General features: G+C 44.9%; 2 protein-coding genes across 3 annotated transcripts in view; both read right to left on the bottom strand.

The window, feature by feature from the left end:
- Rnp4F (RNA-binding protein 4F) overlaps positions 1-13,978 on the bottom strand; it is a 40,035-nt gene extending 26,057 nt beyond the window's left edge. Inside the window, exons 1-8 of the mRNA XM_028301884.1 lie at positions 13,803-13,978; positions 12,677-12,786; positions 11,829-12,004; positions 11,233-11,401; positions 4,029-4,179; positions 2,701-2,777; positions 2,492-2,597; positions 1,879-2,088 (exon numbers count right to left, since the gene is read on the bottom strand). Coding sequence (XP_028157685.1) covers positions 1,879-2,088; positions 2,492-2,597; positions 2,701-2,777; positions 4,029-4,179; positions 11,233-11,401; positions 11,829-12,004; positions 12,677-12,786; positions 13,803-13,910 — 1,107 coding nt within the window. The 5' untranslated portion in view covers positions 13,911-13,978. The remainder of the gene's footprint in view (positions 1-1,878; positions 2,089-2,491; positions 2,598-2,700; positions 2,778-4,028; positions 4,180-11,232; positions 11,402-11,828; positions 12,005-12,676; positions 12,787-13,802) is intronic.
- LOC114350913 (septin-1-like) lies at positions 6,981-11,102 on the bottom strand. 2 transcript variants are annotated; one of them, XM_028301879.1, is made up of 5 exons: positions 10,987-11,102; positions 9,319-9,420; positions 8,933-9,020; positions 8,352-8,459; positions 6,981-7,405 (listed from the first exon to the last, which is right to left on the bottom strand). In XM_028301879.1, the coding sequence occupies exons 1-4, from the start codon at positions 10,992-10,994 to the stop codon at positions 8,370-8,372; spliced, it is 288 nt and encodes a 95-aa protein (XP_028157680.1). In that variant the 5' UTR covers positions 10,995-11,102; the 3' UTR covers positions 6,981-7,405; positions 8,352-8,369. The 2 variants fall into 2 exon arrangements, with proteins under 2 accessions (XP_028157680.1, XP_028157681.1); XM_028301880.1 differs by lacking the exon at positions 10,987-11,102 and adding an exon at positions 10,351-10,456.
- Positions 13,979-15,618: the final 1,640 nt, after the last annotated feature.

Here is a 15,618-nt window from a genome sequence, read left to right as displayed (position 1 = left end):
TGTAGTCTGGGTCGTCTTCGCTGCAAAAGAAAAGGACTTGTATAAACAATAAACATAATAACACTTGATGCGTTTCGTCACATTAAAGATATTATGGCTCCGTTCAGAATTGGATTTTATTCATTGGTCGCCGCGTGAACTGTTTCATATAGCGGGAGTAGCTAGCCAGAATTCAACATTAACAAACATAGGTAAATCCGCTATTCAAAAGAATAAATTACGTAATAGTCTAGCTGTCTTCTCTAGCGGGTCCGCGCCGGCGGCGATATCTCTGCTCTTACATCTGCGCGCGCGCCTTGTTGTGGCGCTAGTGAGCGACCATGTGCTAAATAAAGTACATTCTTAAACAATTCTTACGTCATAGTGTCCAGCTAGATCTTCTCCAGTAGGCCTGAGATGCGCGCCGCGATAAGCGGTTATCACGCCATTTTATCGATTATTTCAATACATTTTTACGTCGATAAAAGTTATCACGGCGCACATCTTAGGCCTACAGCTCAAGCTTGGAGTCCCAGAAGATCTTGCCCGAGAGCGGGTCCGCTCCGGCGCGCCGCAGTATCTCTTCCATCAACGCGCGCTTCCGTCGTCGCGCTACTATCGACCATGTGCTAAAGAAAGTAACACAATAACTTACGTCAGTGTCCAGCTGTGCCTTCTCTAACTCCAGCTTGGCGTCCCAGAAGATCTTTCCCGAGAGCGGGTCCGCGCCGGCCTGCCGCAGTATCTATTCCATCAACGCGCGCCTCTGTCGTCGCGCTAGTGAGGACCATGTGCTAAAGGAAGAACATTCTTACACATTAACATTAACTTACGTCAGAGTGTCCAGCTGTGCCTTCTCCAGCTNTTGTTAGATTGACAAATAAAAATATATGTGTCCAATATTTTTTTATATTAAACATTACGGACTAAAAAAATTTTTTTAGGCAACTAGCCTATTGATTATCTATTGTGTCTAGATTCGCGGGCCTTGAAGGATTAATCAATAGTTTCTTGCGCTGCTTCTTCTGACCCTTTTTTGTAATGCAGCAGTGTTACGGTTAATTCTGGGAAGTGTAAAAGTCGTTTTTAAAAGCCTACTTGCAAAAATAAAATGAGTTTCATGACTTTTAATAATTTCTGTGCAATTTTCTCTTTAACTTTACGTCCTTGTCGAAAGGATGCATAATATCAGACGGGATTCCTGCTGAAAACCAATGTCGGGACATTATATCGAGATATCCCTATTAGAATTGACCGAACGCCTTTTCTCTCTTTGTCACTCATAAAATGAATTAATGAAACTGACTGCGTTCCTTGCGAAGTAGCGGCGCGCGGGCATCGAGAATGCGGCAGTAGACATAATGCACCTTACGTGCACGGCACAAGGACTTAATGAGGGCTATCGTTTTAGCGCTCACCAGTTAGCGCCACTGTAGAGTACGGTCCTGTCACTTGCTAGTAGCGAAGACAGTGGCACCAACTGGTGAGCGCTAAAGGTAGGAGGACTATCGCATTTGCACTCATCAAGATGGCGCCACTGTAGAGTAAGGTCCTGTCAATCGCCAGGGGGTGCCAACTGTTAAGTATAAAAACGATAGCCCTCATTAGCTCACCTCCGCGGCGGGGACGGACTCTTGCTCCGCGTAGCGTATCTTGAGCGACCAGAAGGTGTGACGTCGCGCGCATGCGTCGAGCACGCGGCAGTAGAAGACATATAATGCACCTTACGTGCACAGCACAAGGACTTAATTAGCTCACCTCCGCGGCGGGGACGGACTCTTGCTCCGCGTAGCGTATCTTGAGCGACCAGAAGGTGTGACGTCGCGCGCAGGTGTCGAGCACGCGGTAGTAGGCATAATGCACCTTACGTGCACGGCACAAGGTCGTAAATGGGCTCACCTCCGCAGCGGGGACGGATTCTTGCTCCGCGTAGCGTATCTTGAGCGACCAGAAGGTGTGACGTCGCGGGCAGCGGCGCGAGCATGCGTCGAGAATGCGACAGTATGAGGCGCGGGAAGCGCATGCTCGCACGTGACGCACGTAGGCTTTGAGTAGCGAGTGCACGCCTGAGACCGTGATGCACTCGGTTGTAGCGCGGTCGTATAGCACCTGAAAGTGTTTGAAACTTTAAAGGAAGAAAGAAAGAAAATAGATTTGTTTGGCATAAAAAAAACGATAAAGTTGCCAAAAAGCCGTTGACAGTGTAACTGCTAAGACACTGATTTTCAGTGGGTGGCAGTTTAAAACTTTGGAAGATCAGTCAAGGCTGTTCTGGTGACTCGCGCAATGGACTGTAACGTCATTGGCGATAGCGAGTTAAAATCCCGCCGCGCCGTGTGCAAATTCTTTATGTACAGGACACGAGCAGTTGTATTTGTTATCGTTATCTATCCAATATTTTATTATAGAAACAAGGCGCAACAAATAAACAGTATACAATATTTTGTTAACATGAACTGATGATAAAATCTAACCATTTGGGATTTAAAAATAATACAAATATCATTTTTACCTTCAGAATTCCATCAATATCGCAATCACCGTACTTCTTATCGTGCGCCAACTCTTCAACCAGTCCTATGTACTCCACATAAATCTTGAACTTCTCGTCTAGGTTCCTAAAAATAAACAATACATAATGTACATTTGCTCAATAGGGTAAAACTAATAATACTAAAACTTTCACATGCTTACTCATCCTACAGAGTTACTGATACTTACTCCACTGTCAGTAACTTGTCTTCGTATGGCGTTATTTTCTGTAAGAAATCTTGGGCCGCTTCATGTTGCGTTTTAACCTGAAAACACGAGTCGTATTACATTTGTATAAAGTCAAGATTAACTATGGAAACATGGTTAATGAGGCTATCGTTTTAAACCTCACCAGTAGGCGCCACTGTAGGGTAGGGTAGCTACGTAAGTATAGTGGCGCCAACTGGTGAGCGCTGAGGCGGTAGGAGAACTATGGCATTTGCACTTACCAAAATGGCGTCACTGTACTGTAACAGTAAGGTTCTGTCACTAGCCAGTGGTGCACGCAAACTTGTAATTCTGTGACGGGTCTGGGTGTTTTCTATGTATATTAAGTATGTATTTACAAAAAAAAAAGTATTTTAAGTATGTTTATATCCGTTGTCTAGTACCCATAGTACAAGCTTTGCTTAGTTTGGGGCTAGCGGCGCAGTGTTAAATGTCCAAGGATATTTATTTATTATTATTTATTTAATTAGTAAAACGAATAAAACGATAGCTTAAAACTTTTTTTAAGTTGTCATCCCTTTCAATTAGGATGTAGGCAACTATCAACCCGGTAAATAGAAATAATTTCCGCAGTGTACGTTCTGTGGCTGAAACGATAATGATGACTTACCTTATCAACGTATTCCTGGCTGTGCAGCGCCAAGGCGAGCTCCTGAGTTTGCTGCCCCGCTTCTTCGGCTCTCAAGAGACTGGGAGACTGTCTCCTCGAGGCACCATAGCACGCACCCTTGCTGCATCTTGTATTAATGTTCAGTAGTCCTGTGGTGAGGATGACGTACCTTATCAACGTATTCTTGGCTGTGCAGCGCCAAGGCGAGCTCCTGAGTCTGCTGCCACGCCTCTTCGGCTCTCAATAGTGACTGGGAGACTGTCTCCTCGAGGCACCACAGCACGCGCCCTTGCTGCATCTTGTAGTATGATCAGTGGACGCCCTGTGGTCATGATGACGTACCTTATCAACGTACTCCTGGCTGTGCAGCGCCAAGGCGAGCTCATGAGTCTGCTGCCACGCCTCTTCGGCTCTTAGGAGTGGCCGGGAGACAATAAGGCACCATAGCACGCGCCCTTTTTGCATCTTATGCTATGTTCAGTGGACGTCCTGTGATGATGATGTACCTTATCAACATACTCCTGGCTGTGCAGCGCCAAGGCGAGCTCCTGAGTCTGCTGCCACGCCTCTTCGGCTCTCAAGAGCGGCCGCGAGACCGTCTCCTCGAGGCACCACAGCACGCGCCCTTGCTGCATCTTGTAGTATGATCAGTGGACGCCCTGTGATGATGATGACTTACCTTATCAACGTACTCCTGGCTGTGGAGTGCCAAGGCGAGCTCTTGAGTCTGCTGCCACGCCTCTTCGGCTCTCAAGAGTGGCCGGGAGACTGTCTCTTCCAAGCACCACAGCACGCGCCCTTGCTGCATCTTGTAGTCTGGGTCGTCTTCGCTGCAAAAGAAAAGAACTTGTATAAATGTATAACACTCGTGCGTCTCGTCACATAAAAGATAATATGGCTTTGTTCAGAATTGAATTTTATTCATTGGTCGCCGTATGAACTGTTTCATATCTAGCCAGAATTGAACCGCTAATAGGTTAATCCGCTAATCAAAAGACGAGAGAGAATAAATGACGCCATAGTGTTTACTAGCTGTGCTTTCTCTAGCGGGTTCGCACCAGCGGCGATATCTCTTCCATCAACGCGCGCCTCCGTCGTTGCGCTACTGAGGACCATGTGCTAAAGGAAGAACATTGTTCAACAATAACTCACGTCAGAGTGTCCAGCTGTGCCTTCTCTAGCTCGAGTTTGGCGTCCCAGATAGGGTTGCCAGGCGTCCGGCTTTAGCCGGACATGTTTGGCTTTTTAAAGTCTTGTCCGGCCAAATATTGCCTTGTTCGGCCTGTCCGGCTTTTGTTTACAAAGATTATTAGCAAGCAATTTGTATTGCCCAAATCACTAATAGTCCCATTAGCCCCTCGTGTTAAGCGAAAAGCTTGTGTTACGAATGGGCTACAATAGTCGAGCGGCAGTGGGATTCGGATCCGCGTTCCTCGGATCTCGAGTCGGCCACTCCGACCCCTTCACCGTTCAGCTATCGTGGCCATAATTTGTTTTTTTTTTATGTGGTTGCCGCGCCAGGCGGAAGTCGAGCCACAGAATCATATGATGCATCAGGATGTTGGTTAGCAACCGATGATGATAGTACTCACTCATGAGATGAGACACTAATTGCCCCTTGTGCTAAAGGAAGAACATTCTTACACATTAACTTACGTCAATGTGTCCAGCTGTGCCTTCTCCAGCTCGAGCTTGGCGTCCCAGAAGATCTTTCCCGAGAGCGGGTCCGCGCCGGCGCGCCGCAGTATCTCTTCCATCTGCGCGCGCGCATCTGTCGTGGCCCTACTGAGAACCATGTGCTAAAGGAAGAACATTGTTCAACAATAACTTACGTCAGAGTGTCCAGCTGTGCCTTCTCCAGTTTCAGCTTCGCGTCCCAGAAGATCTTTCCCGAGAGCGGGTCCGCGCCGGCGCGCCGTAGTATCTCTTCCACCTGCGCGCGCGCTTCTATCGTCACGCTAGTGAGGACCATGTGCTAAAGGAAGAACATTCTTACACTTTAACATTAACTTACGTCAGAGTGTCCAGCTGTGCCTTCTCCAGCTCGAGCTTGGCGTCCCAGAAGATCTTTCCCGAGAGCGGGTCCGCGCCGGCGCGCCGCAGTATCTCTTCCATCTGCGCGCGCCTCCGTCGTCGCGCTACTATCAACCATGTGCTAAAGGAAGAACATGCTCAACAATAACTTACGTCAGAGTGTCCAACTGTGCCTTCTCTAGTTCCAGCTTGGCGTCCCAGAAGATCTTGCCGGCGCGCCGTAGTATCTCTTCCATCTGCGCGCGCGCCTCCGTCGTCGCGCTACTATCAACCATGTGCTAAAGGAAGAACATTGTTCAACAATCAATAACTCACGTCATAGTGTCCAGCTGTGCCTTTTCTAGCTCCAGTTTGGCGTCCCAGAAGATCTTGCCTGAGAGCGGGTCCGCGCCGGCGCGCCGCAGTATCTCTTCCATCTGTGCGCGCGCTTCTGTCGTCGCGCTACTATCGACCATGTGCTAAAGGAAGAACATGTTCAACAATAACTTACGTCAGTGTCCAGCTGTGCCTTCTCTAGCTCGAGTTTGGCGTCCCAGAAGTTCTTGCCGGCGCGCCGCAGTATCTCTTCCATCTGCGCGCGCGCCTCTGTCGTCGCCCTAGTGGCGACCATGTGCTAAAGGAAGAACATTGTTAAACAATAACTTACGTCAGAGTGTCCAGCTGGGCCTTCTCCAGTTCCAGCTTGGCGTCCCAGAAGATCTTGCCCGAGAGCGGGTCCGCGTCGGCGCGCCGCAGTATCTCCTCCATCTGTGCGCGCGCCTCTGTCGTCGCGCTAGTAAGCGACCATGTGCTAAAGGAAGAACATTCTTACACAATAACAATAACTTAAGTAATAGTGTCCAGCTGTGCCTTCTCTAGCTCGAGTTTGGCGTCCCAGAAGATCTTGCCGGCGCGTCGTAGTATCTCTTCCATCTGCGCGCGCGCCTCCGTCGTCGCACTACTATCAACCATGTGCTAAAGGAAGAACATGCTCAACAATAACTTACGTCAGAGTGTCCAGCTTGGCCTTCTCTAGTTCCAGCTTGGCGTCCCAGAAGATCTTGCCCGAGAGCGGGTCCGCGCCGGCGCGCCGCAGTATCTCTTCCATCTGCGCGCACGCTTCTATCGTCGCGCTNGCTCGTAAGCCTTGATAGGGTTACACTGGTTGAGGTGGCCCTTTTCAAGACTTGGAAGCCTGTGGGTAACAAACCATTGGACGTGGAGAGGGTCATTAATTAGACGTATATTTTCTACTTTGCCGAACTTTAGCGCGAGAACGGTTTGTCCAAAACATATGAATTTGGTCTTATTCAATGCAGGATTAAGTGCCCTTTAACCGTCATGAAGACCACTTTTTGATAAAGGACTTACCTTTACGCGGTATAACCGGAAAACCGAAAATATGCCTCTTTCGGGGGCCCCCACCACTTAAGCACAACTCCGTCGAAGTCGAAAACTTAGGAGAGTCTTAATGGGCAACCAATGAAGCCATTAAAACAATAAAATCTTTTGTAGGAATTATTTCCGATTTAAAAGCTAATTCTACTGGACTAGTATTCATTTTCAACATTTGTAATTTAAATCAAGTGATGTAAAATAAACATTGGGTTAGATTCTGGTTTATCACTGTCATGTGACATCTCACATAACAGTGAAATACTTCACATCTGACGCATTTTGTTTTGATTCGAATTGGTAATTTGCGCCCAAAACTGGCACACCAAATAACATTATTATCTGTGCAATTCGTGCGCGAAATTTTATTCTTAAACATCAAAAATAATCTGTATTCATCTCGGCACCGGACCCAAACTTTTTTTATCACATCACTTGACAATTACAGGAATGACGTATAGATTGTTAATATAAAATACATTTACCGTGCACTTATTCACCAAACACTCGTTTCAATAGGGCTTCGGGCTGGGTGTGTCCGAGAGTCAGTTAGTTGGAGGTGACACAGTAGGGGATGACGCGCAGTATTGAGTTCACGACGTCGCAGGCGTCTGGCAACTGGACGTGGACAGCCGTACTTGTCTTTAACTGGAATGAATAAAAACATGAAATAAAGTCTGGTCACCGAGCACGTAGAATTTCGTCCAATGACCCCAAGCTACCTATCCTTATCGCTCGCGCGTAATTATATTGCTGTCGCGACTGTGCGACGGGCGGCAGCAATGAGTGTGCTGCTCGGCGTCCAGACTATAGTTACATTCATTCATTTATTCATTGAATTGACGCTAATAAGCGACATCTGGCGGGGTGAAGAGGTTTTCCTTTAGCATCATAGTATGCAACATTTTCCGGCAGAATATAATAAGACCACGCCCATTCTTGCCGTGTATGTCGTATAAATAACGGCCGGTTCACACATGTCTCCGTTTTATCGTCTACGTTTTTTTTCGTCGATGGCGTATGTAGTTGTATGAGCGACTTCACACATGACACAGTATTATAATAATAATAATACATACATACATACATCGACGAAAAAAAAACGTACACAATAAAACGGAACAGTAAAACGGAGACATGTGTGAACCGGCCGTAAGGCGACTAAGGCAGAAATATGCTAACAACATCAACCCATCTGGCCAGAGTGAAGAGTGTGAGTGAAGAGTGTAGGTGAAGAGTCTAGGCCAAATTCTCCATCTGCCTAGAAAGTGGAGAGGGTCATTCCTTGCACTGGAGACTAAATGACCAAGTGATAGTAAAGAACTTGACGGTGATCGTAGTCTTTGTGTGGTATACTAAAGCCTGGTCCGTGAGCACGTAGAATGAGTGTGAGTGAGTGTGCGAGCGCGACAGCAACATAATTACGCGCGAGCGATAAGGATGGGTAGCTTGGGGTCATTGGACAAAATTCTACGTGCTCACGGACCAGGCTTTAGAACGTCACGCACCACAATCACCAGTAACAATTCAGATATCAAGTGCATCGGTTGTTTCATTTCTGCAATCCGCATTCATGCAATATTGCGCCTTATACCTGTGCGTCGAGCGTGCACTATGCGGTGGTGGGCGCGCCGGCAGCGGCCAGCTGCATCTGCCGCTGCATCTGCTCCAGCATCTCCTGCATGCGACGAAGCTCCGCCTCCTGCATTAGGAGAACATTAAGAGTAGGCGCACACCGTTAATTTTTCGTCGGCCGATAGTTTAGTCGGGCAGTTGATCAGTATGGGCATGTATGGGAGTGCGCACACTACGCCGATTCGATTTGGCCCATTCTTCATACAAATTAAAATCGGGCACAACTATCGGCCAACTAAAAATCGACGGTGTGCGCCTACTCTTAGAAACAATCATTAGTATTACATTTTAACTGGCTTTTAAAAAGGAGAGTGGTAGATTTTTTTACACAAGTGCATGGACAATAAGCCTGGTGTTTTAAGACGTCATTATAAGTATTAGCCCATAACTCCGCTTGCGTGAATTTGGGTCTGTCACATAAAGGCTATATCCGCTATCGCAAACCGGGAAGTCACAAGTGCAAAAACTGGCATAGCATAAACAGAACAGAATAGACTAAAATAGACAATAACGTGAACAGTTTGAAAACATAAATCATACCTTTTCACGAAGAGCGCGGTCAGCATCTTCATTAGATCCGTTGGTTACACCGTTGCTATCGGCTTCGCTGAGGCCGCTTTCCGTAGACCTGTGATATAATTAGTTAATTACACAGAACATCTAGGTAATTCCTAGGATTTTTTAGTTGTAATGAGCTATTATAAAAATAACAATGGTCCCAACAAACTACCTTGAGGTACCCCTGTTTGTAGGTAGAGCGTACCAATATCGTCTGATCAAGTTATTTCAACACATTGGTGCCTATTTCTAAAATACATTCTAAGCCACGTTAGTGCGTTTCTAAGCAGATCATATCTCACAACACGTCATGCGCTACACGGTCAAAAGCTTTTGGAGTCAAATATTATGAAAAAAAGTTAACTCACGTGTGACGTTTAGGCACTTGCCCGCTGCGCGCGAGCCGCTCCGAGCGGTAGTTCTCGTAGTGCACCTCTTGCGTCACCTCCTGCAGGTCTTGCATGTGAGTGCTACAAACAAACATTATGCAAATTACTATTGGAGACATAATCCACAAATGTTATTAGGAAGAAGCTGTAAAAATTAACTTGTATAGTTCCTTTGAAGATACTTTACGAGATCGATATCTTACCCACAATGCAGTAGCAAGGTGCTTGATAATGTCACACACTTAAGAGCCTCAGCTTTGTGGCAACATGACCTCTGGTTTTCTAGCTGCACTGAGCTGAAAGTGTCTTTAGCAGTAAGGCACCAGTTCAGCATGGTGCGCAGCTTGATAAAGTCGCAGTGGTCAGGGTTCTCAACCTCGACCACGCCCCACGGGTACAGTCGGCCGCATAAAACACTTCATTTACGGGCCCAGGTTTGTTGCACCGCGCTACAAGTTTCCTAGCTATACCTTGCTTAGCAGCTGTGGATGTACGAGTATACTTATGTAGCATAAGGCACTCACATGAGCATAGTGCGCAGCATTGATAAAGTCGCAGTTCTCGGAGTTTTCGACCTCGACGACGCCCCACGGGTATAGACAGTCGGCCGCACACCTCCAGTATTGTTGCACTGGACTTTATTTCCTAGCCAAACCTTTCTCTGATCCGGCTAGAATGAGCCAGAACTGCTGGAAGTGTATGTAGCAGCAAGGTACTTACATAAGCATGGTACGCAATTTGATAAGGACGCTCGTTAGTTTGGGCCCCAATTTTGCTGCCTAGAACTATATGCTGTGGAAGTGTTTGTAGGCAATGCACTTATATGAGCATAGTGCGCAGCTTGATAAAGTCGCAGTGCTCGGGGTTCTCGACCTCGACCACTACACGGGTACAGTCCACCAACCAGCTTAATAGGGGCCCTGTTTTGTTGCACCAGGACTTCTTTCTTAGCTACACCTCTCTGCTACGCCTAGAATGTGCTAGAAGGGTATGTAACATCAAGGCACTCACATGAGCATAGTGCGCAGCTTGATAAAGTCGCAGTGCTCGGGGTTCTCGACCTCGACCACGCCCCACGGGTACAGCCGGCCGCGTACGCGTCACTCGCACAAACCATCTTAATTAGGATCCCTGTTTTGTTGCACCAGGATCTTTTTCCTAGCTTCACCTCTCTCTGCTCCGCCTAGAGTGTGCTAGAAGGGTATGTAACATCAAGGCACTCACATGAGCATAGTGCGCAGCTTGATAAAGTCGCAGTGCTCGGGGTTCTCGACCTCGACCACACCCCGGGTACAGCCGGCCGCGCACGCGTCGCTCGCACAAACCATTTTAATTAGGATCCCTGTTTAGTTGCACCCGGACCTTTTTCCTAGCTTCACCTCTCTCTGCTCCGTCTAGAATGTGCTAGAAGGGTATGTAACATCAAGGCACTCACATGAACATAGTGCGCAGCTTGATAAAGTCGCAGAGCTCGGGGTTCTCGACCTCGACCACGCCCCACGGGTACAGTCGGCCGCGCACACGGCGCCCGCGCAAACCAGCTTAATAGGGTCCCTGTTTTGTTGCACCAGGACCTTTTTTATAGCTACACGTCTCTCTGCTCCGCCTAGAATGTGCTAGAAGGGTATGTAACATCAAGGCACTCACATGAGCATAGTCCGCAGCTTGATAAAGTCGCAGTGCTCGGGGTTCTCGACCTCGACCACGCCCCACGGGTACAGCCGGCCGCGCACGCGTCGCTCGCACAAACCATCTTAATTAGGGTCCCTGTTTTGTTGCACCAGGACCTTTTTCCTAGCTTCACCTCTCTCTGCTCCGCCTAGAATGTGCTAGAAGGGTATGTAACATCAAGGCACTCACATGAGCATGGTNACATGTTCAACAATAACTAACGTCAGAGTGTCCAGCTGTGCCTTCTCCAGTTCCAGCTTGGCGTCCCAGAAGATCTTTCCCGAGAGCGGGTCCGCTCCGGCGCGCCGTAGTATCTCCTCCATTTGCGCGCGCGCCTCCGTCGTCGCGCTAGTAAGCGACCATGTGCACCATTCAGTTAGGATTGGGATAGCTGGAATGAACACATGATTAAGTATGTACTGTAATTGTTATTTAACATCATCAATAATAATCATCGTCATTAGGTCATTTACGCCCGTATTCACAAACATTACTATGAGGTCTCACAGTGCGCGTGGACGCACAGGTGCGTTCGATTTGCTGCTTCACTTACTGCAAGCATCGTTTGTGAATACGGGTGTTAGTCTCCACTCTACAACAGGAGACTCCTCTCTAATTTACTAGAGGCAAATGGAGAAATATTTGAACATCAGGCCTCCCCACCATAGACATCTGAGTTCTGACTCAGAGAAGATTAAAATGATGAGGTTTTCATTCAATATATGACACAGGCAAGAAGTAATCAACTACAAATAAAACATGTAAATATCAAACGCACATAAACAATTTATGATAAGAACAGTTTGTGCAATACTCACAATAACAATCGAGCATCGCCTGTTGAAAGAGTTCGGCGATTTTGTCGCGCGCCTGCGTGGAATGCGCCAGGGTTATTTCGGTCTGCAGCCGCAGAAGCCAGTGCTCGGGCTGCAGGGCTGTTAGCTTCTGCAGACGTTCGAAGGCAGTCCTCCAGCGATCCAATTCCGAGAGTCGCCTATTAGAAGCAGAGTTGCATGCTATAACTTATGCAGTGTTGCACCATTTTAGAAAATGTCAAGTCTAATAAACTCCTTATAAAACCCCCAGTTAATTTTGTAGTTACGGTTAAAGTAAGGTAGTGCAATTCAGCCCAATCTTAATCTCATTGGTTGGATTGCAAATTACATTATGGATGTATGTGTTTGTTATAGAGCACACACGCAATGCTACTTTTAGCATTGGCGATCGGCATTTAGCCGCTTTTTAGAAGCTGAATGCAGCCACCACACATCCACACCATACATCTAAAAACGTCAAACGCAACGATTGAGTCGCTTTAGGAAGTCGAGCTCCAGCGACAGCAGTCGCTAATACGCGTGATGCCGAAGATGCAGCGTCCAAACGCATGATATGGCGAAATCGCGATACTGTATCCACAGTCACAAAAACGCCAATCGCCGATTCTAAAAGTAATAGCTTGTCTGCTGTGGCCCTGACTCTTTCACGCAAGAACTATAGAACAGATTTTGATGAATAATAATATATTAATATGTCCCATGTTGTATTCTTTTTAATACATCAGGCTATTATTTATAATGATACCTGTGACAAATCACACAGGCATAACACAATACAATAACTAAAATAGAATAAATAATAGGAAAAAGTAAAAGCACACATCACTCACCACAAGGTTTGGATCAACTCAATGTGCTCGTCATAGTTGTATGGGTACTCCGCGATCCGTTGCTCCAGCTCTGCCACCTTCCTCTCCTGTACTTCGTCATCGTCATCATCCTGTCAAAACAATCTCCGGTCAGTAACATTTCTGATCTGGCTCAAACGGATAACACATGTGAGTGGGTTATTGGGACCCAGCAAGTAAATGAAATAATTGAACCTTAGTGAAAAAGTTATATTTTAGTTGAAAATCAATGCATAGCGCAACAGGAATGTTTTGAAAAATAGGGAGAATTTGGATTATTGTAACATTTTAAATAAAAATAAATGTTTGAGATTTAAGAAAGTCAACTAGAAAATCCAAGTGCAAAAAATTTATCTTGTCTGCCATACTATGGGCCGAATCATTTATAGATTCAGATAAACCTATATTAGTGCAAAATATTGAATCATTTAGTATTTTAACTGAAATTATTAAAAAAGTGGTCGCTTAAGACTTTTCGTTTTCAGCCAACTTTACAACAATTAATTTATCTATTGTGTCTCGATTTGCGAAGATTGAAGGGTTAAATTATTTTCAACTTGGTTTTCAGACTAGAAGCCTTTTATCGCATAATTTTGATTATGTTTACAAATAAACATAATTCAATATATTAATATGTAGATCATCCATGTAGCAAGTAGACAACAATCTAAGGAACGAAAATTATGACGGATACGAAATATTCATAAATACATTTCATGAAGTCCCAAATTATAGTCCAGTTAGTACAATGTTGAGCCACTCCAAAATGGTTAACAAACCAGTTTCATTGAGTAGGACTGTAGGATCCTTCCCTGCATAGCAACTCAATAAAAATATTCGGTGCAGGTTGAAATCATTGGGTCGTGACTATTGAAAACACACTAATTGGCTTATTGTCAAATCATATAGTCCAATTGGATTTGCCAATCATGTAACCAAAATGTGGTAGACATTACCATGAGGAAATGAATGCTAAATAACCTTAAAATGTAAATTTAAGTGTACTCCCACTTTCTGAATTGCAATTTGAAGGTTTCTGTTACGTTTAATTATGATATTATTAGTAAATTGAATCAGAAGGTAACACAAAATTACAAAATATGCGTACCTCTGAGTCGTCGGAATCCAAGTGTTCCATTTCGTCTTCCTCAACTACCACTTCGATCTCATTCTCCTCCTCCGAGTCATTTCTCACTTCATCCTCTACGATAGCCATGGTGAAAAACACAAGACACTGATAAAATGCGAAAGTTTAACACCGTGTTTAACAACAAAATCACACAATCAAATCAAAATTTATTATGGCGGACATGTCAAAGTCAAAGAAAAACTTTGACGTTATTTATTTTTTACAATATGTTAACGGCTCGGGATAAGCAATTTTAAGCCAATTTATTGTTGATCGGATATTAACGGATATTCCCAGTTGCCCCCACCCAACAGTGTCACTCCTTGGTCACTCCACTAGCGAGCAAATGGGATTTTTTTATTTAGGGCTGATTTTTCAATCGTCAGATAATTTTTAACTGAAGAATAAGTTGACACATTGACAGTTTCAGTATGGGAAATATGTCAAAATGACAAGTTTATTCTTCTGAGCCCCGATTACGGTAATTTTTAACGTCAACAATCCAGACACGCTTCTCGATTCTGCGATACGATTGGTCGTTCAACAGCGTACGTCAGCTGTTTTGACCAATCGTATCGCAGAATCAGAAACGCATCTGGATTGTAGACGTTATAAAAGTTACCGTAATCGGGGCTCAGATATAGTTCCAAAATATAGATGACCCACGCTGAACTGTCCCACCAAACTCAATGACAGGGGGGCGCTACCATCGTTCAACTATATGGTTTCCGACATGGCAAAAATCGGAACCAGCGATCCGGTATTGACGGTGGCGCCCCACTGTCAATGTCAGGGGTAGGACAGTTCAGTATTTTGGTTCAGTAATTTGGGACAGTTCAGCGTGGGTCATCTATAAAAGATATCTGACGATTGAAAAAGCAGCCCTTACAAAAATGGCCCAGTCTCCCCCGTTTGTGAAAGAATAATTTCTAATTAATCTAAATAAAAATAAAATTCTGTATTTGTTCAGAAATAAAGTTTATCTTATCTTGTTTGGTGGAAATCCAGTCTCTCGGAGATTATTTGTAACCTGGTCAAGTTAACTGCGCACCTGGCACCGTGACGTCATATAGTCGCTCTACTGGTACGGACGGGGCAACGACGCGGACGCGGGAAGGGTGTCTATGGTAGAGTGCGCGAGGCAGTCGCATTTCAGACAGGTGCGCAGTTAACTTGACCGGGTTGTAAATAAATTCCCAGTTACCCCCAGTGTAGTGGGGGAAAGATATTGGTGAATGAAACAAAATTAACCAAGAATAATAATAAATAACATTTGAAAAGGCTTGTGTTCGGCCTTAATTTCACTTTATTCAGGAGATATGAGGCAACTGTTAGTTTTAATAGAAATGTAATCAATTTAAATAAACAAGAAATGGATAGGTTATATTAATTCAAACACATTTGTTCACTTCATATTTATTTTATTATATAAAAAATATAATGATTACATAGGAGTTTCTATTTTAAGTTGTTACCTACTCATATAATTTCTTTCGCCTTCGTTGGTATCATTAACAGTTTAGAACCAGTTATTTTTGCTTTGGCACCAATTTTAATCTAAGATTTAAAGATTCTAGGAGACAGATAAGGTTAAAGTTAATTTTATTCAAATATCATGTGACCTAAGGGTTCTCCCCAAAATAATTAACATACATATTACAAAGTGGACGATTTTAGATGACAAATCTACAAAAATGTGTATCTTCTAATCAATGTCATGGTATTATGCATATCATGCATACATTTTCATTTAATAAATTGACTTAGTTATGCACAGTCAAAACTAGGTAAAATC

The sequence above is a fragment of the Ostrinia furnacalis genome, unplaced genomic scaffold (genome assembly GCF_004193835.3).
Source record: "Ostrinia furnacalis isolate ACB-3 unplaced genomic scaffold, ASM419383v2 OfSCF1006, whole genome shotgun sequence".
In the NCBI taxonomy this organism is placed as follows: domain Eukaryota; kingdom Metazoa; phylum Arthropoda; class Insecta; order Lepidoptera; family Crambidae; genus Ostrinia; species Ostrinia furnacalis.
The sequence above is the reverse complement of the archived record's forward strand: the minus strand, read 5'-3'. Positions and strand labels throughout refer to the sequence as shown.

Coding starts and splice junctions, on each gene's coding strand:
- LOC114350913 (XM_028301879.1), bottom strand. Junction 9,021..9,318: donor CAAGTGCCTAAACGTCACAC/GTGAGTTAACTT, acceptor ATTATATCACAG/GTCTACGGAAAGCGGCCTCA. Junction 8,460..8,932: donor ACCGCGCTCTTCGTGAAAAG/GTATGATTTATG, acceptor CTCCTAATGCAG/GAGGCGGAGCTTCGTCGCAT.